Source organism: Bactrocera tryoni, chromosome 3 (assembly GCF_016617805.1).
Source record: "Bactrocera tryoni isolate S06 chromosome 3, CSIRO_BtryS06_freeze2, whole genome shotgun sequence".
NCBI classification, from domain to species: Eukaryota; Metazoa; Arthropoda; class Insecta; order Diptera; family Tephritidae; genus Bactrocera; species Bactrocera tryoni.
Genome location: NC_052501.1, coordinates 17,907,239 through 17,932,693, shown reverse-complemented (window position 1 = coordinate 17,932,693; position 25,455 = coordinate 17,907,239). Strand labels below are relative to the sequence as shown.

At 34.7% G+C, this 25,455-nt stretch overlaps 1 protein-coding gene across 2 annotated transcripts in view; it reads left to right on the top strand.

Annotated features, from left to right (window-relative positions):
* LOC120771268 (Bardet-Biedl syndrome 4 protein homolog) overlaps positions 1-25,455 on the top strand; it is a 50,543-nt gene that overhangs the window by 22,586 nt on the left and 2,502 nt on the right. The window contains exons 9-11 of one of the 2 annotated variants that reach the window (XM_040099188.1): positions 2,746-2,832; positions 5,392-5,606; positions 13,901-14,329. In XM_040099188.1, coding sequence (XP_039955122.1) covers positions 2,746-2,832; positions 5,392-5,606; positions 13,901-14,236 — 638 coding nt within the window. In that variant the 3' untranslated portion in view covers positions 14,237-14,329. Of the gene's footprint in view, positions 1-2,745; positions 2,833-5,391; positions 5,607-13,900; positions 14,330-25,455 lie in introns of those variants that run through there. The other variant, XM_040099189.1, reaches the window with a different exon arrangement.

The window sequence follows — 25,455 nt, the reverse complement described above, 5'->3', positions numbered from 1 at the left end:
GTATATATATGCATACACATGTGTTAATGCAAATGCTTTTATATACAGAAACTATGTGCACAAACAAATTGTTAGATAAAATTGATTTTAAACACATTTGCCTACTCCACACTTTAATACATCCCTGGCGAGTTCATTTCCCATTTTTGCACTTTAACTCAATAAGGGATGACTCGCTGTGAATATGGACATAAGTGCATACATAATACTGTTATGGATTTTTTATCCACACTTAACCTTTTGACACTATTAAGTGCATTGATTTGAAAACCTCAACACTTTCGCAAGTTAGCCCACATTCCGTTTTGTTTTGTACACTTCTCCCCAAAACCGCCCATTTCGTAGGTCACAGTAAAGTTTGTGAAGTTTCTTCAAGACAATGCTAAGTGTCAATGACATTTCTGTGTTCAAATTGTGTTGGGTTCACATTTTTTTTGGGTTATTCCAACATTCAAGCATACATATGTATGCCAACATACTAAATACATATGTACATATATACGACTATACACATGACGTATATACATATGTGTTGGGACATCCATTCACGTGTTTATTCGTTTTGATTTGGAATTCTTGACAAACACAATTAGCAAACAATCCCACAACAGAATACTTGTAGCTGTCTTCGATTCGTCAAAAGCCGATGATGAATCGAACAATCATTGGCATGAATGTAATATCATCTCATAAAATTTGACCCCTACTTTACTTTTTCATTTTAATTTTTTATTTGAATACTTATACATTTTTATTATCGTCATTAAAATAGAACCCTGAGCCAATACAAACATGGGGTCGGCTTTGGAATACCATTCCAGGCTCTCCAGATCAAGAATATATATAGTTATAGCCGCATGAAACTTATATATTTTGCGTTTAAAGTTGAAAATGCGAAACTCTGGAGATCCTCCTCTATCCGACTATACCCAATTTATTCCCGACATCATGTGGTGTTAAACTAAAGTTTTGCCCAAACATATCTACCATTATCCAATTTACTTGCCTAGGCTGGGTGCCTTAGAATTTTGGTTTGTTTCCGTTCTCAAAGTAGCTAATCATTTCTTTTGCGATCTTTTTTCGACGTCGTTTTTTCAACAGATTCAGTCTAGCATTGACACGCTTCATACCTAAAACATTAACCAAAATATGCTGAGACGATCTATAATCTATAAGAGACGTTGCGGTTCTCAGATAACTTTCTGATGCGAACGTGATGATTTCCAATCATTGTTTCCTTAACTTTTGCGATGTTATCGCAATTCATATATGTGGATGGACAACTTGCATGAGGCACGGTTTCGATGACTTCATGACCTTCTCTGAATGCTTTGTGCCAATCATATACTTTTGGTCGTGATAAAGTAGACCTTCCCAAACATTTCGTCAATACTTTCAACGATTCTGTAGAGCTGATTTCATTGAGAACACATAATTTGAAGCAAATTCGTTCAGTTTTGTTTTCCATGGTGAAAATTCCCAGACAAATCTTTCGTGTGGCTAGCAAACCATTAATTAACATATGAGGAGCAAACTTCACGTGAGCATAAAAAGGGTTGTTTCAATCTAAAAAAAAAAAACTGCTTATCGAATCGCTTTGCGAGCGCAAAAAAAAAATATACCAGTCCGAGTTAAATTTGATCAGATGGTATATATGGCATACAAAGCGATTATACGATTTTATGAGGAATTCTTATTAATTTAAGTTCAACTGTATTACCAGGAAAGATAGAATGCTAGATTGAGCCAGAGATGTTATAATCGTAAAATCCCTATAATGAAGGAGTGTTGGGATTTCTATTGAAAGCTTACGTCGCTTAGAATGTTGAGCCCTTTTGTTTTATAAAAAGTTCGAGTTGGAGAAATCACAACAGTAGTGTCTTCTTACACTATTGAGTACATATACTAAAACTTCTTATTTTTTTCTTCTCTACTAAGAAGTAGGCAGCCAAAAATTGCAAAAAATTGCTTTTTATTTTACTCGCCTAGTAATCATTGGAGAGTTGCTTGGTTGATTATTCGTTTCAGCTGAGCACCACTTAATAAATATTTGATAAGATTCCGAAGTTTTCCTACGCTAGATTCCTAATTTATTTCATAGTGGAACATTGCCATCCAAAGAAGAGTAGAAAGGTGTTATATTACCACAGCGAATATTTAGCTTTCCCCCGGTGGAGACGAGATTCCTTGAGTCGACATCAACCGGCCGAAGGCTGCATATATGCAGTTGTGATATAATATCCTTTTACGATTGATTTATCTCATCTCATGGGAGGTGACCGAATTGAGCAAGCTGTATGTTTGAAGTTGCTTCGAACAGAAATTAAAGTCTGAGAGCGTTTCCCGTTTAAGCTTGAGCTTAAGACTACCGAATAAAGTTGACACAAAGCGAACAACTGTCATGACAAATCTACAAGTATATTTATCGATCGCCACTTTCTTAAACTAATCGGATTTATGTAATCGGAAGGAAACGGCATTATATTTGAAAAAATATTTAACGAAACTCAGGAGCTAAACGCAATTAATTATGCCACAACAACAAAAATAAATCAATAATTTAAGCATCAAATGTTGCCAAGTCGCCTGGACATGCTAGTCATTAGTTGAGCAGACTTGTCAATGAGATTAGCCATCACTAAGTTCATTGTAAACAAACGCTTAAGCAGACGCCAATATCCACAAATCAACAGCAGCTTTATCCTTGCACACACAATACTTAAAGCTTTATTTTTATCATTGCAGCACAACAATACGCGAGTGCCTTTCACACACTCGCCGCGGCCATCAACTTGCGCAAGGACAGCGCTGAATGCTACATGCTACTCGGAAGTAAGTTGCCACTATTTCACATACTTTGACAAATCCATACAGACACTCTTGCTCAAGCCGTTATTTGACTTTTAGAAAGTTCATAACTACACTTACGTGCGGTAGTTGGTGGCATACTCACATAATACATGTCAGAAAATGATTTAAGTTCAGTGGTCGCACTGCAGCAGCTGAGCGTGCACTTCCCTAGGTGGGGGTTGTGGGGCCTGACCTTTTGTCGTTGCCGTAATTATCAGTTCGGCCAACAGCAGCCACAACGGCTTAAGCGCATTTTCCATACACACATACCAACGCACACATATACTACTTAACTCACAAGTACTTATTATGACCGCCAGGCGGAAGTCCTTTAACCTCCGTTTATGTTATATAAGTGTTAATTGTGGCTGCGAATTAACCCACCCACCGTCATCTTGCTTCCTTTCGCATTAAGTATGCACTTAGCAATGCACTTAGTGGTGGGAGAAAGCCGTCTGCGCCAAAATGGAAAGGAAAAATTCTGAGAAAAGTTCAACTTTTGCTACTCATCAGCGCTACATGCGAGTATACCCTTTAAGCAGCAAATTGTGGAAAATTTCAAGAGCTTTCGTGGAATTTTTGTTAAAATCTTTTCAATAGAATTTCAGTGGTTAATCCTTTAAGCGCCCTTTTTGACCTCAGTTAGCTGCTAGATGGCGTTGCGGTGGTGATTTTTGTCTAGTAGAAAGAAATTCATTATTTTTACAATAGCTGTTTTTGGTAATCTATCAACAACGCGAGATGTAACGGCTTTTTTAATAGACCGATAGAAATAACATATTTTTCTCGCTCTTTCGACATTTCTCTTCAGTAACGACGTTTGTAACACCCAAAAGAAAGCATTGGAAACCCATTAAAGTATATACCATACACATAACGGGGTTTTCAATAGGGACGTTACAAAAGTATACCGATAGGGACAGCAAACGATGCCTTATTTTTCCTCACTCTTTTGACATTTCTCTTCAGTAAGATCTCCCATTCATCATTCATCATGGAAAGATATACGAGCCAACAACAAGTCAAAATTGTAAAAATTTACTACCGAAATTCGGTGTCAACTCAACTTCAAAAGCGCTACGTCCAAATTATGGTCGTCATAATCGTCATGTCAGATCAACAAATGAGCGTCTAGTGGAAATAATTAAATCGGCAGGCACAATACAAAATATGCCCGTGCCAGGCTGAATGGAATGATTCCACTCTCGAGCTACTGCTTAGAGACAGTCGATTAAGTGGTACACTGACGGCTCGAAAACGACGAAGGGAATCGGTGAAGGGCGCAAGACAACGCACCAAGCTCTCTATATCTATTTGAAGTTTCCGAGCATTTTTTTGGCAGAAGTCTTTGCCATAAGTCGGTGCATAGAGATAAACCTCCAACGCAATTATCACAATGATCTGTAATCATATCTAGCGATAGTCAAGCGACACTTAAAGCAGTCTCCTCCGAAACGAACTGGCTGATGAGCTCGTCTTCTTCGCAGCATCCACTAACATGATAGGACCTGAACCCTTCACTGGAGTCGGACCCCATACCATAAAGGAGCTGCTCCGCAAGGAAGAAGTAGTAGGCAGATAGAAGCATTAGCAACAATTAGATGGCATGCGGTATCCCAAGTTGTTAATGGGGGGTAAAACCTCAGTAGGTTTAAATATGCAATCCACCTCCCTAGGGATAAACTCAGACTATTGGTCGCATTTTACACTGGGCACTGTAAACTAAAGAAGCATTTACACAACATGGGCCTAGCTTCTTGCGCAAATTGCCGTTCTGCGACAGGGAACCTGAAGCACCAGAACAGGTTACAGACTCAGGTTTAAGGTCCTTGGATCCATGTTTCCGAATACGGATCACATCGCTACGCTAGCACCCAGCAGAATATTGGACTTTATCAATATGCTGGGGCTAGGAGAGTCTTTTTGATTTAGAAGAGGGCACAAAAGACCCAAGGTCGCGCTGCATTTCTCGTTTATCAATCAATCAACCTCACCATTCGTTCACAGCACCTTCTATAGAAGGTTGAAACTAAGATATCGAAATTTTTTATGTAAAAGTGGAAGAACACATACTTGAAAGCAGGGGTGGACTCCTTACTCTAAATCGCCTGTAACCGCTAGCCTTATACCTTTCGAAATCTACAAAAATTTTGATTATCTTTACATAAATATTCACCGACTCATGAACCTAGGTACTAATTTCCAAATTATTTCCACAAAACATCCCTTCATACATATATCCACAACTAACTTAATTCAGCATTGTGTCATGAAAGTTATACCGAACTAACTTTTCAAAAACAAGCTTTTGTGACATTTTGCACCCGACTTAACTTGAACGTACACACAATTGCACTCAAACTTTACCATAAACTGTCTTCCCGCATTTCTCTAATTACTGATTTTCTTTCCTACTTTCCATTGCACTTGCACTTATGTGCCTGATGGCAAAAACTCGCTCTTCAATGGCTCCAAACTATCGACAACCAAACGCTCGAAACTTGACTGTTGGCTACAAATCGATTCGGCGACCAATTATAGTCTGTTTACGTAAGTTGGAGGATACCGAGAATGCGTTCAAGGCATTTCAGCGGTCGAGTGAAATACAACAACAACAACCAGCGGATGCCGGACGTAATCCACTTGTGCATTTGAACTTTGCGCTCTTTTGTTACGAGACCGGACGCGTTGCGCTTGCCACGGAACAATTTACACGCTTCGTTAGCTCCTCGCAGGATCTCCTCCTACCGACCGAAGTAAGTTTGAAACAATTGCAAAAAGCACAATGGGCTTATGCGGTGCGGAATTGGCGTTGACGAAGTAATTTCTTGAGGCTGCTATTGCATTTGCAATGGTGCTAGAACTGATAGCGGTATTTTGCAGTTGTTAACTTTGTGCATTTGTCTCGCTGTTTGTAACTATGTACATACATACATATGTACATATGTATGTAGTGGTACACTTGTGGAATTTTTGCTTTGGCTATATAGTTGTTGCTTTTTTGTTACGTACTTATAATCTCTTACGTAAGCTGTAAATGAAATTGACAGCTGTTAAATGCATAGTTTGTACATTCTTTAGTTGTAGTTGACGTTAATATAGCATTTGCCGTTATTAGAGTATGCTACTGCTATAATTACCCAGCTAGCAAAATTATTCTTTATTTGATTCCAGAATAATCACCCATAGTTCGCATTTATAGTTTACATGTATTTACTACGTGGGCAAAAAATAGTAAGACTTTTTAATTTAAATTTCGCGCGAAAACCCATTCCTTGAAAAAATTTTGTTCTAGGTTTGGCATGACTGTCACAGACATCTGTGCCAAATGGTAAACTAAAGTAGTCATTAGTGTGTAGTGTGCGCATAAAGTGCATTCGGCGATTTTTATGATGAGTGAAATTATTCAACATAAAAGTTTCATAAAATTGTATTTGTGGAACAAAATTTCTGATGCCGAAATGGAAAAGGCCTTCGGTTATAATTGCTTGTCACGAACAAGTGTTTTTGATTGGTACAAATTATTCAAAGAAGATCGCAAACACGTTGACGATAACCTCAGCTGGTGATCAACACGTCAATAAAATAAAAGGATTGGTGCTTGAGAATCGAGTACTAACAGTCACAGGGCCTAAGAAATGTAAAAGCACGATTTGTTCCAAAACAACTCATTTCCATAAACAACGTCGCGTTAACCTCTATGAAACAATGCCTTCCGACTACCAGAATGTCATGGAACGTATTATTACTGGCAATGGGTCTTGGACACAGACGATCAATCGGCCGAATATCGTGGCAAAGGTGATCCGAAGCCGAAAAAGCTACGTACGAAGTGTGGTGCACTGTGAATTCCTTTCGACCGGCCAAACTGACAACATTGAATACAATTTGAGAGCTTTGTGTCGTTTGCGCGAAGCTATTCGTAAAAAGAGGCCGGAATTATTGGCCGACAACTCTTGGTTTTTGCACCACGCTAATGCACCGTTGCAAACTGCATTGATTCTCCGTGAGTTTTTCGTCAAAATTTCAACCAACATCGTGCCGCAACCACTGTATTCGCCTGAGCTCCGTGTGACTTCTGGTTATTCAGCGAGGTCAAACAAACGCTCGGGGGAAACCGTTTTGAGTCAGTTGAAGGCATTAATCGCTACGCATATTGAAGTTTATTCCGGATATTGACTTTAACAACTGTTTCGGGTATTCGTAGAAGTGCATTGGGACCAAGGGTTATTAATTTGGCAGCGACGATATAGACGTTATAGAATTAAGAAATTTAAAATTATGAACAAAGTTTTACGATTTTTTGATAGTATATATCACCCATCGTTATCGCTTTTATAAAATATTGAAATAAAATTATGGAAAATTCCAGCAATCACTATCTGTCATTATGTTGAGACTAATCAGTATTCCTTCCGAATATACTTATAGATAAGAGTTTTTTCTATATGTTTTAAAGTTTTAGTACCTGCGTCATATTTAAGCGCTGGGAACTCGCAGACAAAATAAAGTACTCTTTCTCTATTATTTTCTCAGCAGAGTCCACGGCAAGAAGTGGTTCATTTTTATATCAACGGCATCAATTACTCACCGGAAACTGCAAATCAGTTGATTTTGCCAGAGAGGGTCACTTGCGTTCTAGCTATATCTATGAGCTATGTGTGAGTTTGGCAAGCGCTACTCAGCTGTTCTGCAGCTACAAGGTTTTTCGGGCCATCTGTGCATTTTCTCCTCTACTTTCTTGTCAGACTGAGATTTAAACATTTTTAACGTCTTAAGAAATTTGTGATTGGTTCAAATCATTTATGATTTATGAGATTCTTTTATTGTCAATGTTGGATCCTTCACTCCCTTAGGTGTGGTAATCAGCTTTATTACCTAATCTAATCTTATTTTTTTAGAACACGCTTAAAACCACTCAATTTAGATAAATTTTAGATGAATTTAGATGACGATTAATGGATTCTTGCACATTAATCAACGTCTACTCTTCAAGTTTGAGCCAGAATCAAAATACGGGTTTCTTTTTTCTATTTGCTTTTTTCGCAAATTTTTATTTTTGTTGTTGTAATAACGGAGGGCCCCCGAAATAATAGTCCTTGGTCGTATAAAAACCGGGTAATCGATGCTTCCGGAAGCCCTTTGTTTCTTCATATGAATATGAATGAATGAAATGTGTAAAATTTCATTATATTCTGGTACCTCCTACAGACCTTATAAGATTCCGTTTAAAAAAAAAAAATAGGATTTAAATATAGAACCTTTCGGCATAGCTCGGTGGACAATAGCAGTTGGGCAAACAGCGACTACATGAACCCACTGTTCAACTTCAAAATAAATATAGAAAAAGATGGCTGGCGTATAGGTATGTTAGCTATGCGCAACACTCTAAACATCAATACTGATGGCTCGATAATGGACGATGGAGTTGGTGCGGGAATATACTGTCCAGAATTAGGCTTAAGCCAACCGTTTAAGTTTTCGGACCACTGCAGTATATTTTACAGAGGCCTTTGGTATTGCGAAGGCCGCGGAGATGGCCTCTACTACACCTGCAGGCAATTCCAGGGTCAATATCTACCAAGTAGTAATCAACGAAGTAACCTGGTATCGTATATTGGCCAGAAATATCTTGGGAAGTAGGGCAGCATTGGAAAGTGTTGCCAAAAGTAAGCAACTTACCTTCTACTGGGTGCTAGGCAACAAAGGCCACCATCGATCCGAAATAGTGGACGAGATTGCCAAGAATAGTGTACGTCTTACATCCGAAAACGTGATCAACATTGGGAAACCCATGCATTGTCTATTCGACGATCTTGACAGAAGCATGGTGAAGAAAATCAAAACCCGATGGAACCAGCTACCAGGGGACAAAACTGCAAAAGTCATGTGCAAAACGGTAGATCGGAGGTACACAAATTTTAAATTTTTGACGAAATGACGGCTGCCAAAAAAACGTTAGGTTTTGTGAAAAAATGTACACTTTAGAAAAATTAAAATTTGACTAAAATTTTCGACAGAAATCTGTAATTTTAATATCATTAATTGCTGGCTGGGTACTAATACAAATGCGAAGTGCGTATGTATGCATAAAATACACTTACATATATATCAACAGTTGTGTTTTAAACAGTTTGTAGTTTGCAGCTTGTTTGAGTCAAGTTCTAATTGCCTGCCATTCCAGCTGGCAAACTGCAATTTGTAATGAAATGTTTTCTGGTTGATTTTACGTCTGTTGCGGCTACTTAAATTTGATTGTAGTAATGTGTGCGATGGTGAATGCTTATCGATTGGGTTAGTTCTAAAGTAATTTAATACACACAAATACATATACAAGTATTAAGTTATCTAGTGGCACTAATAGTTGTAGAAATCACGCAATTTGGCTGTGTATATGTACCATATGTTAGTATGATACACACACATACATACATAGAAGAGCATATTAGAAATGTTTGTACTTTTGTAATTTTACCTATTGAAATTTGAAATTATTGTACCTGTGCTTGTAATACTTGAAAATGTGCCAGATGTAAATTTTAGCACACACATGTATGTACAAATCTACAGTAGTGGTCAGATAATGGTTATGACCGCAACTTGGCTAAGATTGAAATAGTTCATGACACATAAGAAAGCAAATGTGTTAGTGTATAAACGGTAAATTGCGAAGCTTATGTATGTCGTTTATTTATATAATAATTATAATGCACTCATTGGGGTCAGGAAGAATTTTTAATTGTGGGGCATGGCGTATGAGTAACATATTTTGATTTTAAGGAACTCATCTAGTGTGACAGCCTAAATAAACCGATTTGAGGGTGAAGAAAAGTACTGTATCACTTATTTTAAAATTAAAAAAGAATATACATGAAAATTTGGAAGAAAAATTTTAAATATATTTTGAGTTACACGCGATCTCCAACGGATCTAAAAAAGAATATAGGAAATTTTATGAAGAAAAAAATAAGGCGATGTCCAACAGAGATAAAAAAGAATACACAGGAAATTTTTTGAACAAAAATATTAAATATTTTTTGAGTTACACGCGATCTCTAGCGGACCTGAAAAAGGTCCGTCACTGCTGTAGCGATTCTGGTCTTCTCCGTTGATAAAACCTAAAAAAAAGTCTCTCTAGAAGAAGTGTTTCGCTTAATTTGTGAAAAGAACTAATGCGCTTATTAAAGATATTAAATTTTTATAACGCAAAAGCTTAGCAAACGATCGAAATGAACTCACTGTTCGTTGTAGCTTTAGAAAAAATAAACATAATTGGAATGAAAATGATTTGAGTGCAGTTGTTTTCAAGTTCGTCTTAGTGCCACAGAAGGCCAACCGATTTGTTTAGAAATAGCTATACTATACATTCAGCAAAATATTTTATTAAAGTTAAAAAAAAATACTTTTAATTTTACCTTAAATCATTTCCCTTAAACAAAGTACGTAATATCATATGAAAAAAACTGTTTTAAAGAAATCCTTGTCTCACCACTGCTGTATCGAGTCTTTTACCATAAAGTATTACCATGAACTGTTGAAATTTACAAATGTTCTGCATGGCGCTTAGCATATACAGACCATACATAGAAATATTATATTTAAAATAGTGCAATAAAAACAGTTATATTTTTACAATTTTGTTTTATTAAATTGGGAATTTTATACTTTGCAATTAGTGCTGAAAATTCAAATTGATTATTTTGGTAGAAAGTAGTCAATAAAATACTAGAGATGCAAAAAATATTTAGCTTATGTGCGCTCAATTAGACGAAGAGATATTATAGGTATTCACATTGTTGTCCTATTAGATCACTTTTTAATATACATATATGTATGTGCTACAATTCATTACACTATTCGTGATTTTGTAAAATAAACGAGATTCACAACTCTATTTTTCTTTTTACGTTGCGAGAATCAGAATATAGTATCAGTTTAGTTTTGGAAACTAAGAATGCATCGAAGTAAACAGAGAAATTATTATATCTCAATTAAATACATTTTACGTGTTTTTCCTTTATAATTTTTTAGTTGACAGTCTTTTTTTAAGGATCAAAAATAGTCTGTGAATATATATTTATAGTTTTACTTGATACTCATGTTTTCTTATTCTATCTTGAAATTTGTCAGCATATTTTGATTCATAATTTCTCCACAATTCCGCGCTTTATGCTTACCTAGGCAAATTTCGACTATCAATACTAAACTTTTCCAGGCTTCCATTTCCGACATAGTCATAATTTTGGTAAAATCTGTATCTTTAAATAAGAGTTATTTTTATTGAGCAAACCAGTACATTTTAAGGACTGTAAGTCGAAATATCACCAAGCTTGTTTTTTATGAACCGCATAAGTTTTTGTATATTTTCGGTAAAGAGCTTGAAGTTGCGGATCGTGTAAAGCTTGTATGCGCAGAAAAGAGGCGCAGAACCCTAAACATGACAGAAAAATACAGTTTAACAAATTAATTAATTAATTATGACTAATAAGCCCTCAGTTGGTCAAAATCTATGAAATGCAAATGTCATAAAGACAAGAGCACATTCAATACTTTCATGTATAAATTCGTAATTTGGACACTTGAAACGATCGACATTTGTTGTGATATCCAGTGCAACAAAAGTTTATAATTCAAGAGTATAAATTATAAATATGTTTTGGTTAATTCTCAGTGAATTCTGCGAAATGTTTACTTGAGTAATTTGATAAGAAAAAAGTTGCATGGCTTTCGCATTAAAATATTTGCTCATATTTATATCCCTCCAACTACTATACACTTAATATACCTTCTAATCAAACTTGACTTGGACTGACAAAAATCGAAAGTTATATTTTCAAAAATTTTAATACAAATTTTTGCTATCGCCTTCGGAATAGGCTATTTTCAAGCCAATCTAACCAATTTTCTATAAATTTTTATAGAAATAGATATTAAACTTGGCACGAATATGAAGTAAACTGGTATTAAAAATTTGTTACACCAGTCCGCAGATGGGAGGAGATGGCAGTAGCAAAGGCACCTGTGGGCAAAACAATTTTTAACAAGTGAGCATGGCCCCGCTCTCTAATAAGTTTATTGTACATATCTCCTAAACTACTAAAACTACAATAATCGAATTTGCTTAGCGAAAATATTTTAAGAACTCCTACCGACAATGTGAACATGGATGAAATCAGAAGATAACCCCGTTCACTCCCCATATAACGGTAAAACTACTAAAAGCGATATATGTAAATCAATAAATAAATACTACAGAGACATTAACGGCTTATGAGAGGCGTTGTGAAAATTAGATGATGGCCGTGGCACCACCCACTTTTTGTTAAAATCCTATATCTCAGGACCCGCTCCACCGATTTTGACTAAATTTAGTACGTGGCATTCTTCTTAGATCTCTATGTCACAGCGCTAAAATAGGCGCTACAACTACGCTTTCATACTTCCCAAAAATTAAGAAGAAATTAATATTACATGATAAAACGTAGCATGAATAATGCTTTTAGAGTACGCCACCTTATGACCAAAAATTGTCCAAATCCTACAAAAACTGTTCAAGCCCCTAGATATTGAATATGTGGACTCCAGTATCTATAGTTGATGTTTGACCGAAAATATCGGTCAATGTATGGGATATAAAATTGAAATTCAGAGATAATATTTTCCTGATACTAATAATGTATCCCAAAAGGGTTGAAACGCGTCTGCCCTGAGCCCCCATACAAAGTACCTAATATAAAGATTTTCGAACTTCCGGGTGACTTTGTACCGCATACAAGATGGGTTCCAAAGTAAACAGGACTTTTGAATCCAGCGCCCCCTGGTGGCTTTGGGCTTACGAAAGTTGTGTGCACGGTTTGTTCCGCACAAATTGACTGACGACCAAAAATTGCTCAGAATCCAACATTCGAAGGACATCATTAAAGAGGTCAAAAAGGACAAAAACTTTCTTTCCTTTTCGGAAAAATGCATTTGTCCTTGAAAGGAAAGCGTTATGCAGACGTAGAAGCCACTCAAAAGGCTTGCACCGGCATACTGGCGGCCATACCGGCCAACGAGCTAAAACACTCGTTCGACATGCTTTTGGACCGTGCAAAAATCTGTATTGAAGCAGAAGGAAACTATTTTGAATAAAATAAATTGTTCTGTTTTTTTTAAAGTCCTGTTTACTTTAGAACGCGCCTTGTATTATCTTATTTTCATTCGTGGTCGTTTTTCTTTCTGGATTTCTATTTTTGTCGCCATCTTTATCACTTACTTTATCTCAACTCGCTTTGAGCAGTTCTGCTATTGAAAATATAACTAATGAATTGTAGTCCATCTCACTTAAACAAAGAAAGATGTCTCTGAAGATTTTACTGTAACTGACTTGCTACTTCCTATCAGCAGATAAATCGACGATGTGATAAAACTGAAAGTGACTTTAAAAATGCCGCAAGTTCTTAAGTTTGAGCACTGTTTGAAACACTTCAAAACTTTGCGCACTTAGCATGCATGGGTGTGTGTGTGTGTGTAAGTGTTGAATACAAACATTTATTAAGTGTTTTGCGTTTTCAGCCTGACTTGGCCTTTTTTATTTCTGCTCATTGTGTGTGTGTGTGTGTGTGGCTTTGTATTGCAGCGCTTACAACTAAAATTAAAAAGCGCCATGCTGCCACAAAAGCACTTCTTATTATATTAGCAATTTTTCACTTAAAGTGCTAGACATTTTGCGCAGATGTTCCAGGCTGTTGTTGTTTCATTTTCAATGTAGATAGTTGTTGTTTTATGTACCAGTATTTCACACTGTCACTCACGCTGCGACGGCTAGTCTCTAGCGTAAGGGTATGCAAGCAACACGTGCACACAGCTATTTCTGTATGTATGGATGTGTGAGTGTCTATGCTTGAGTGTTTGGCTGTTTGAGTGTGCTTGCAGACACCAACTTTAAGTAGAGTCATCACTATCATGCTCATATTTCCCATTTTGCTTCTTCTACAATTTTGCCCTTCTTGTTTCTTCTTTCTTCTCTCTGCGTGCTTTTGCGACTTTCTTTCATGCCGCCACACTTCAGTATAAATTCCAAGCGACCAAACTGAAATCGCTTCTGAAAATTCCAACAAGTAACATTTTGACATCAACACCAACGGGAGCTGCGAGTGATGCCATTGATGCAACCGACGGCCAACATATTGACACCGGCAACAACAGCAGCGGTGGCGACGGTATGAGCAACAATAGCACAGATGACATCTATGGAATTTATGGTGTGAAACGTCAAGCAGCCGGCAATAAGCAGGAATTGCGCAACACCAAGGCCAGAGCACTGGCAACTGCTGCTCACGCGGCTGCGCTCACTACGTCATCCGCAGAAATGCCACTTGAGGTGAACGCTGTGGTCAATGCCTGACACGAGCATGAGTGACGCGTTGGCCGCAGCGAACATTTACCACAACAATCCCCAAACAAAGTATATCCTAGCACTAGTAACCTCATTCGTAACAACAGCAATAGCACGAACGTCAGCGACAGTGAGCAGCTTGAGGGGAATACTCGAAGCAATTGTACTGAGGATGATGGACGGACAGACAATGCGGTGGCACGTTGTGACGAAAATAAAACGAACAGTGGGAGCAAAATTTTGTCTCATAGCAATAGCGATGACAGTGTGGAAAGCTGGTACCGGCATTGTGGCTGTTTGCCGCGCACAACTTGGTCAACATGAGTTGGACGACTTCGGTGGATATGCGATACTTCTAGAAATGCGGCAAAATACATAAAATAAAGATTAGACAAAAAGTAGAAATGTCATAAATATTGTACGTACACAAGTGGTCAGATAAAAGTTGGCAACTCTACAAACATCGTAGCTATTGTAAAGGTGACTGTACACATAAATTTTAAGGTGTTACATTGGTTTTCTTGGGTAAAAAACAGTCTTTTTCATAAATTTTTTTCTCTTATAAAAAATTAATTATTTTTATGAAAAATTTCAGATCGATATCTTGAAAACTGAGGGTTTGCGTGTATACAGACGGACAGACGGATAAGTCGGCTCAGGTCGTCACACTGATTATTTACAAATATATTAATTTTAGAGCGTCATCGACGTTTCTTGGTGTTAAAAACTTTGTGGCTAAGTAAATATATCCTGTTCAGGGTATAAATATGAGATTAAGGGTAGAGTTTCTACTTTATACATTTTTCAGACGGGTTAAAAAATTATGTACCGGGCTTGTCCGGTAATTAATAGGACTGATTTTCTTCCGGCGCGGCTGTGCTTCGGAGTGTGCGCGCATCGACTGAATTCGGTGGAAGGCGTTCCTAGCTAATTTAGAGAGTCAGGACAAACATTTTCGCGCGACGTATTTCTGTGAGTGGTGCAAGCCGAAAATGCAGCGTTCGTTAGAGCAGAGGTACGCGATTAAATACTGTATGAATGTACGTTAAAATGATCAAGCAGGCTTACCCAGATGTTGCTTTGGCAAGAAATGGTGTGTTTCGTTGACATCAGGCTTTTTAGGAGGGCCGGGAAGAGGTCGCTGATGAATACCGGAAGCATGAGCAAAGCCAATATGAAAACGAAGTTTATTGTCTTTTTTGACATCAAAGGCATTGTTCACCATGAATTTGCACCTCCTGGACAAACCGTCAACGCCACGTTTTAGTCCTCAAGAGACTCAAACGAAGGGTCAATCGGGTCCGACAAGACATCGCAACCGAATGGAACTTGCACCAGGACAACGCTCCGGCTCACACCGCATTTCTTGTGAAGAGCTATCTAACCAAGGCCGGCAACCCAACGCTTCTGCAGCCGCCCTACAGCCCAGATGTGGCCTCCCGGACTTTTTTTGTCTCCTTGCCTGAAAAGGTTGATGAAAGGCAAGCATTTTGAGACGACAGAGGCGTCCCAATCAGCATGCGCCTCGGCTCTCAAGGCTATTCCGAAGAATGCCATCCGTGACGCCTTCAGTGCTTGGAAACCACGCTCGCAGCGCTGCATCGACTCAAAAAGACCTTATTTAGACAAGTTTTAAAGAATTGTAACGATTGGTTTAATAAATTTTTTTAAATCGACTCAGCCATATTACTTTCCGGACAAACCCTGTACAAACCCTTGTGGTGACCGAAAACTATCACAAAGTTGACACTTTTGACAGGTCTCTTTTAAGAAGCAAAGTTACGTCTAAGAATAAACCCCCGAAAAGAATTTCGGAAAGAATAAATATTGCGTATACCTTAAGGGGCTATACCAGTGTGACACTTGCAAAAAAAATTAATTTTTTTATTTGCTTTTCTCGATTGTTTATATTTCCAAAGATATCCTGTGAAATCGGCAAGGTCGTATCTTGAATAGTTTATGGATGGCAGCATTTTAAAAAGCGACCGCTCGGAGGTCCAAGCATATAGATATAAGTGAAACTTTAAACGCGTTTTTCTCGAAGCGACATTTTTCAAAGTTGCTGACATCATAACTCAACGAGAGATTAACCGATCGACTTCAAATTAAAACTGAGTTGAAGTTGAGTTGAGTTGTTGAATACATTTACTATACAATGACCTAAAAATTGTCAATTTGGCATTAAAAAAACGACCAATTTTTACATAAAAAAACATTTTTTTTTTTCAAAATTACGTCATTTTGGTAATTTTTGATATTTTTCAAAGATCGTAGGTCATTGTATTGTAAATATCTTTAAGTTTAATAAACTTTTTGAACTTTTTTGTTTCAGCTACTCATTTGGCCGGAATCATGTCAGCAGTTGCGGCACTTTTTTTTGGCACCTCCGAAGACAGCCCATAACTCCACTATTTTTAAACATTTTTGTAAAAAAAAATCTCAAAATATAGCTGAAAATGTACCTTATTATTTTCAAAAAAGTTCGAAATATTCAATCGCGTACTTTCTCTTAAAAAAATTCACGAAAGTCGCCTAATTTTTCATGCGGCACACTGGTATAGCCCCTTAAAGGTTCCAAACCGATTTCCAGCTTTTTCATTTAAATACTTTATGAATATTCCGAATTTATTGTATGAGAAAATGGAAATTTCCTATGAAAAAAGAAATATCACACTTCACTATTTTTATTCAGCTTTAATATATTCATATAATTTTCTTTTAAAATTATCTTAAATAATACTCTCCTTAGCAACTTTGTTGCGAGAGTATAAAAATCATGAGGCAACTTTTATCTGACCAACACTGTACATAACTAGCGCGCATCCTTAATTATTAACCAGCAGCATTGTGGGTTACTGTCATGTTCCTGGAAGTGCTTGGCAAATTAGAAAATAAATCGATTTTCAGCAATATTAACCAAAGAGTATAGTGTGTTTTGTGCCAATTTTTAAGATATCTTGTTTATTTTGTTTGGTTTACAATATTGCTTAACTCTTGCTTGCTTTAATGTTGCTGACTTTTCTCTTACAACTTAATATCAGTGTGGAAATAAATGAACAGCTTTAAAAATAAATATTTGGTTGTTTGTGTTGTTACAAGTCATACAGTCAAGAGAGGATTGTACATATATTGACCCTAAAAGTTTGTCCAATAATATGATTATTTAGTGCCAATGAAGCTGAGTCGGAAACACATGGATAATCAGCTCTGTATTTTACAAGGCATCTTAGTTGAATCGTCTAATATTTATCTGTATTTTCAGTCAACAAAAAACTCTGTTTAAATTGTATTTTCTATGCCATTTGGAGAATGGAAAGTTAGGAACAGGCATCTTTGGTATTACTATTAAGAGTTAAAAAAAGTTCAGTGGCATGTTTTTCAGCTATTGAAAATTGAAGAAAAATGTGTTGGAAACTAGTAGACTGAAGTGTGAACAGTCCTAATCCCTAGAGCTCATTTAAGAGACCTCAGAAAAATTTAACTTATTTCGCAAATGTTTACTCTCATATTCTGTACATAAGGCATAGAGAAAGATATACAGTATGTCAATTATTTTATCTCATCTGAGTACCCGAAAAAGATTTTTGTTTGTAAATTTTTTATTTGTAATGTCAATCTAATTTTATTTCATTTACAAAATAGTTAAAGGTTGTAAATTAAAATTAACACATTTTTTGTTTCAAAAAATTTGATAGAATTGTTACAAATATCACTGCTGCACATGTGATCAATTGGTTAACACAAACGATTTTTTTTCCTGATAATATTAAATATCATTTCATTTTGTTTTGGCTACTGCCTCTATTCTTTTGGACATGGACTCGACCACCTTCCTGCATGAATCGTTAAGATTTTGACTCCTATCAGTGAGGTCTGGCGATTGGGAGGCCCAGTACTTCAAATTCGTTGTTTCGAAGCCAAACTATGGCTGCACTAGAAGTGTGTTCCAGACCTTTTTGGAGGATTACATCCGACACATCCTTGTTTTACTCTTCTAGTCTCCTACACAAACAGTTTTAAAGGAAATATGGGTTGGCATCTATTGGTCAACCTTTACGCACTCTCCTGCCCTCTCCATCCTCACACATTCCCATATCACTACATTACCCCCATCAAACTTCGCCGTTGGTTGAACAATACAGTTAGTCAAAGGTCTAAGAAGTTGTCTCCAAATCCTTTGCCGAATGTTTTATATTTTTGTGGCAAATTCGGGTCTTAATTTACCGTGTCGTTTTGTCAAAAGTGTTTTTTTTTTACTTCGACAAATCCGTGGAAATCCTTTTTTGCCGCAATTTCTGCCAGATAACTTCACTTGTCACATTTTTTTTTCTCTGTGGAAGCGCTGACACCTGATTTGGTCCGTATTTTCATTCACACCAAACTTTATCTGCCTTACAATGTGCCTTCCCAGTGTAACGTTCTAAATTTGCTTTCGTCCAGAAGTGTTTTTTTATGCATAAAGGGTACATTGGTTGACTTATTTTTGAAACAACGCCCTCAGAAACATCAACAAGTTTTGCCATTTCTCTTGTCTTGAGTTTGAATTAATAAGCTTTGCAATTTCTACAATTCATAGAATGAAAAGAAAAACTTGAATAGCAGAGCAATATTACGGCGATCAATACTTTTTTACTTCAAAAAATCAACTAATTGACCACATGCCTTTTCTACATTTATAAATATTTTCTGAAAATTAACGAGATATTTCCGGTTAATGCGCTATTACGAATTGGCATTTAATAGACATATACTTAGTGAACTTATATTTTTTATGGAAAAGTATATTTTAACAAAGAAAGAACAAAATATAATATATAGTTGTCATACTGTAAGTAATCCGATTTCATTTGATTTTACCTACTTATTATTCATAGCTTAGATAGTTTAAAAGTGGTTTTTAAGCAAATAATTATTATTTTAGGAAATTTCTGAGACTAATAAGAAATAATTCGTCCCACTCTAGAGTTATTCAATGAATTATTCTCTACATCACTCTTCCGTGAAACCAAACACGCGTTGTAGCTTTTAGTGAGGTATACATACGTACTTCACTTAAAGCAATCTAAAATAATGCTGAAAATTACTTACTTTTATTTTACAAGTGATACAATGGTTGATTCTTCGAAAGATTAAAAATAAATCAGCTTAGTTACCCTTCACTTTAGCTCGAAGTCAACAAAACACAGAAAAGTCATTTCATATACCGTTTCCAAGTAAACGGTTGCCAAATGGAAGCAAATCATTTCTTCGAATCAGGAGCAGAAATAAATCCATTGTTTTTTCTAAAAATGTATGCGCAATTGGCAGCAATGATAGTGGTTAGGATTAGGGATTCTGCGAAAAATGTAAACATGTACGCTAAGTTTCAAATTTAGAATAATATTTACTATATCAATAACCGAAATTTTCTTGTGGTTCTTTACGAACGGCGGTATCATTGCTTGACTCTTGGTTGACCTTTGCTGTAAGCTGGGTAATATTACCAGCTGTCTATAGAGTATTCCTCTAATTTTAGATTTTTGCATTTATTAAGATTTAAAATAATTCAGTGAAAAATACTTTTTACAAGGAATTTCCTTTCCTTCATTTGTTTTTTCTCGGTTGCCTCAATGGCGAAGTTTCTCAAAAACCAGTTAAGGGAAAACTATTTAGTTTTTAAAGGCTAGGCTCTATTACTTAATTTGCCACAAAAGAAAAACACTCCTTTGTATATATACATATACTGTACATAGTCGTAATTCATTTTTATTTTCAAACATTAATTTTTTCAAAATATTAATCGCGATTATTAATTTTTATCATACAAAATGCACACAAATGCATTATGTGGGTGCATTATACTTTTTACACTTTTCTTTTTTTACTTATGCCTACAAACTTTAATGTACAAATTAATAGTTATTTAGGAGCTGTTAAATTTAAATTTCGATTGGTAATTAAAAGCAATTACTTGACTTCCATAATTAATTATTATTAGAAATAATTTAAGAAATAATTAAAGAAATAATTAATATTGAAATAATATATAAACAATAAGAAAATAATTAAATTAGTTTTCCATTACTTTTAGAGTACTCTTAATTACTATCACTTAGAAATGCAAACTTTATGTTAGGATAAACAATCCTAATTTTTTAAATTCGACAAACATAATTATTATTTATATATAAATAGTAATCAATTGTGATTGAAAGTAATTAAAAAGTAATCATAATTTTTGATTATCGGAATTTTTTTACAGAATCATAATAATATATTTTATATAAATATAAATAATAATCAATTGTAATTGAAAGTAATTAAAAAATACTCATAATTTTGGATTACCGGACTTTTTTTCGACAATCACAATATTATGTTTTAAATTAATTTTGATAGTAATCAATTCTAATTGAAAGTAATTAAAAAGTAATCATAATTTTTGATTACAGGACCTTTTATTCGACAATCATAATAATATATTTTAAATTAATACAAATAGTAATCAATGGTAATTGAAGGTAATTGAAAAAAATAATCATTTTTGATTAACGTGAATTTTTCCTATACGAGTAATACTTAATTTTATACTGTTCTTTGATCGGAAAAGTTCGTTAATGATGAAAAATTGAAAGCATTATCATTAATGATCATATTTTAATAGCTCCTCATTATTTACATATAACATGTTTTAAATTTTTATTAAATTTTTATTAGAAAAATATGTCTGCCAATGTGCAATATAAATATTATTATACGATTACTTTAATATCAATGAAATTTTTTACTTTTTTAACAAATTCATATAAACAAATTGTTTTGAAACCGAAATATTCACTAATAGGCGCTAATTACCAATTGAACAGTGTATTGTATTTAAAAGTAAAAATTCTCCCACAACCATTAACAATTATTATTATGTACTTACAAATACAACAAGAACAGCTATTATATTTTTTATCTTTTTGTTGTATCTAATAAATTGGAAGTGACTGCCTGGCATACACCCATATGTACACCTGCCTGCCAAATTTTCGTTAATTGGTCCTAATGTGTACATACTATATATATAAATAAATATATGTTTAGTCTCATTTTAAGATTTATTGTAGGTACTTATGTGTAATTCAAGTGTTTACTGAATATCCAACTGCAAAATACACTTCTATGGGGCTCACTAAGAAGGCGTATGCTGCGCTGGATGGGTTTTTGTGTATGCGTTAAGATGCCTAAAATTTCTAATTAGACTTTTTAAGTGTTATTTCATTACAAACATTCAGAGGCTGACAACTATGTATTCGTACTTATATGCCTTATATATATTTACATATATACATACATACATTACTTATTATCGCGCTTAAAATGATCGTTGTCTGCTTAGATACTGCTGTAGTGAACCGTGAAACACTACTTCAAGCAAAAAATGCAATTAGTTTCGTTTACTTTTTAATTAAAATACATTTTCGTAATTCAAGTGAATATTTTCGTAATTTTATTTGAAGTATTTGTGTAAAAAATCAAAAGACTCCATATTGTTGGCTCAAGTTTTGTCACATGCAGGGGCGGTTTAAGCTAATTGCAGGTTAGAGCCTGGAAAGCATTCACATAATACTATCGTAGATTCAAAAGAAAAATCTTGAATGAATTTACTGATTTTTTTTTAGATTTTTGATAGTTAGAAAAAATTTACTGAAGGTAATGTTGTAAAATTTTAAGGATACACCACGTGGGCAGAAAATAGTAAGACTTTTTAATACAAAATTCGCGCGAAAACCCATTCGGCGAAATATTTGTTTTCGTGGTTGATACGATTGTCAGTGACATCTGTGTTAGTGTTTGATATACGTTTATCTTTCTGAGGTACATAAAGTGCATCTGGCGATTTGTACGATGAGTAAAATTGTTCAACAAAGAAATTCCACTAAATTTTATGTGCGGAATCAAAATTCTGGAGCAGAAACATTCAGAATGTTGAAAACGGTATTCGGTGATAATTCTTTGTCGTCAGCAAGTGTTTTTGATTGGAACAAATTATTCAAAGAGGGTCGAGAACGAGCTGACGGCGAAGCACGTAGAGAACGGCCATCAACAGCAACTGATGACTAACAGTTAGTTCAATAAAATAAACCAATTGGTAACTCGATTTTTTCAAAAAACAAAGTCGCGTTAACGTCTTTGCGCTACCAGAATGTCATGAAACGTATTATTACTGGCGATGAGCCTTTGATCTATAGTTACGAACGGGAAACAGATGACCAATCGGCCGAATACCGTGACAAAGGTGATCCGAAGCTGAGAAAACCACGTCAAAAACCAAGGTTGGGTTGTCAGTTTATTCGATTATCGGGGTGTGGTGCACTGCGAAATCCTTTCGACCGGCCAAACTGTCAACAAGGATTACTATTTGTGTCTTATGCCTCGTTTGCGCGAAGCTATTCGTAAAAAGAAGAAGGAAGTATGGTCCGAAAAATTTTGTTTTTTGCACCACGGTAATGCACCGACGCAAACTGCATTGATTCTTCGTGAGTTTTTCACCAATTGTGCAACCAATATCCAGCCGCAACCACTGTATTCGCCTGACAGCTCCGTTTGACTTCTGGTTATTCTGCAAACTCAAACGACCGCTCCGGGAAAACCATTTTGAGTTAATAAACGCATTGAAGGGTATTCCGGAAATTTAACAACTATTTCGAAGATTGGAAAATACTTTGGCACAAGTATATTGGGTCAAATGAGATTACTTTGTGGGGGATGACAAAGCTTTTGAAGAATAAATTAAGAATTTTAAAATTCTGAACAAAGTCTTACTTATTTTATTAAGCGTAGAAATTTAATATCTCTTTGGTTCTCAAGAGACATAGTTTTTTTTTTATCAATAGGAAATAGTGAAATAGCTCAAATGTTTATTTAAAAATAATAAGGGAAAGTTATCAGCCCTTTTAGCGTTAGTGGCCTTTGGTTTTAGTATAGGAGTTGAACCGCCTCTGCATTGTTGATACGTTTTCACAACGTATTTGCGTATTAAAAAGTTAAAGTGTAGAGCGAATTTCGAAAAATAACTGCACTTTTAATATTTTCGGCTTTTAAATGCAAAAAAAGTTTTTACACAATAAAAAGTACTTAAAAATTTTATTTCCTTTAAGTTTTGAATAAATTTTTTGCTTAAGCTGCTAAACCAGCAGAGTTCAGATATTATTTTTCAATTTTTATACCAATTTATTATTAATTATTTTTATTTTTTTTATGTATGAAAATATTTACTCATTTATATAAACTTTTCGTATTTATGTAATGTTATTTAATAGAGGTTTTTATAATTTTTGAAATTCAAATATGGATTATCTATAAGCTACATAGCACAGAACTGCATATACAGGTTTAGTACTCGCGGCTTTTATTACAAAACCGATTAGTTAGTTATTATTGTGTTTATTTTACAAGCTTAAAAGCTACCTATTAACATTTTATAAATGAATAAAGATTCTTTGCATTTTTATACAACTATCTTTCAATTATTTTATATAACTACATATTAATTAATTATTATATATATATATATATATGATTTAATTATTATAATTACTTACACATATCAATATTTTTATCGTTAATCTTTTTTCGTAAAATTATTTGAGCTTATCATTTTTTGTTTAATAAACTAATATATACATATATAATATATATTATTTAGTATATAGTTACAAATACTTTTTATGTATACAAATATGATTTTTGTTTTCTCATTTTTAAATGAATGGCACTTCGTATTGATGAATTTCACTAGCTCAAAAGCTTATATTAATATGTATGTATATTACGGTGTCCATTATTGCCCAAGTTCATTTGTTTATCCAGATGCCCACTGAAATTTCAGTTTTTGCTGTAAAATGAAGAAGCAACCAACGCAAACAAGATCTTTATTTGAAATTTAAACTGTATCAAAATCATATTCTTTTTTCCAGGTATATATCGTAGGATTTTTCATACTATTTTGCATTAAAAAAATAAATCTTCAACTTTAAAATATATATATTCTACTTCTAAAATTTCCGCTATATAAAAAAGGTTTGGATAATTTTTTCAAAAAAGCATTTCTTTAAAAATTAAACGCAGTAAAAGTTACACATCAAATGTATTGAGCATTCATACATTCATTTATGCTTTCTGTGTTGCTCATACGACATGGTGTACTGCATTTAGGAGGAGCCTGCTTAAGAAGCTACAAAAAATCGATTATTTTTTTTATGCTTAAATCTCTTTGAAAAAAGTCTAAGAACATGTCCCCAAAGTTTTAGATGGGAATTCGAAATATTTTCGAAGCTAGAAGGGAAATAGTGACCGAGCGTCTAGCAGACATATGAGCGATTGGGCAGAAAGCGAAAACTTTGACGCGCGATTTCTCGGTTTTTCATTTTTACGATTTTTCTTAATTGGCGGGCAGGATAGAAAAAAAAACTAAAAGTCGTATGGAGTTGGGGCAAAGTTTATTTTCCTTGGCATTAAATTATCTTCTATTTAAACTAATAAAAAACTAAGAAAAGTCAAGTTTGAAAATATTTTTAAACAACATAAAGTAATACTTTTTGGTCAAAAACCACTTTTTTTTAATTTTGAAAAAATTTATAAAATTTTACACTTTTTTGGAATTTTTTTAGTTTAACTAGGAGATAAATTATTAAAAAATATGAATCTCTTTGAATTTTTTGTTTTCGATAGAAATTGCGACCTGCATCCTGCCCGCCGTCCGACAAATGAGCATGCGAGTTGCATCGGGCAATTGATTCCTAAAGGCAGAATATCAAAAATTTCGTTTCCAAAAAATTTGTGAATGATGTTTAAATATATAACTATAAATCCTAAAAATTTGGCTTTAATCACTTTTTTCTTTCCCTCTCGAAAAAATCCTTAAAAAAATCGCTTTCTGATGATTTTTTGAAGTGCTTCGAAGATTGGAAAAACCGTTGGCACAAGTGTATAATATCTCATGGGGATTACTTTGAAGGGGACAAAATAGATATTCATGAATAAATAAATAAATTTTGAAAAAACACAAAATTCGCGATACTTTTTGAACACATCTCGTACATATACAACTTTAACGGTGTAAAACTTTTAAAGAAATACCTTTATGAAAAATAGCGCGACCTTTTTGGTAGGCAAAAGATTTTGTATTTGAATATAATTTTTTAAAAGTTGTATTTTTTTTTGTTTTGGAGAAAAAAATTTATTACAACGGATTTTTTTTT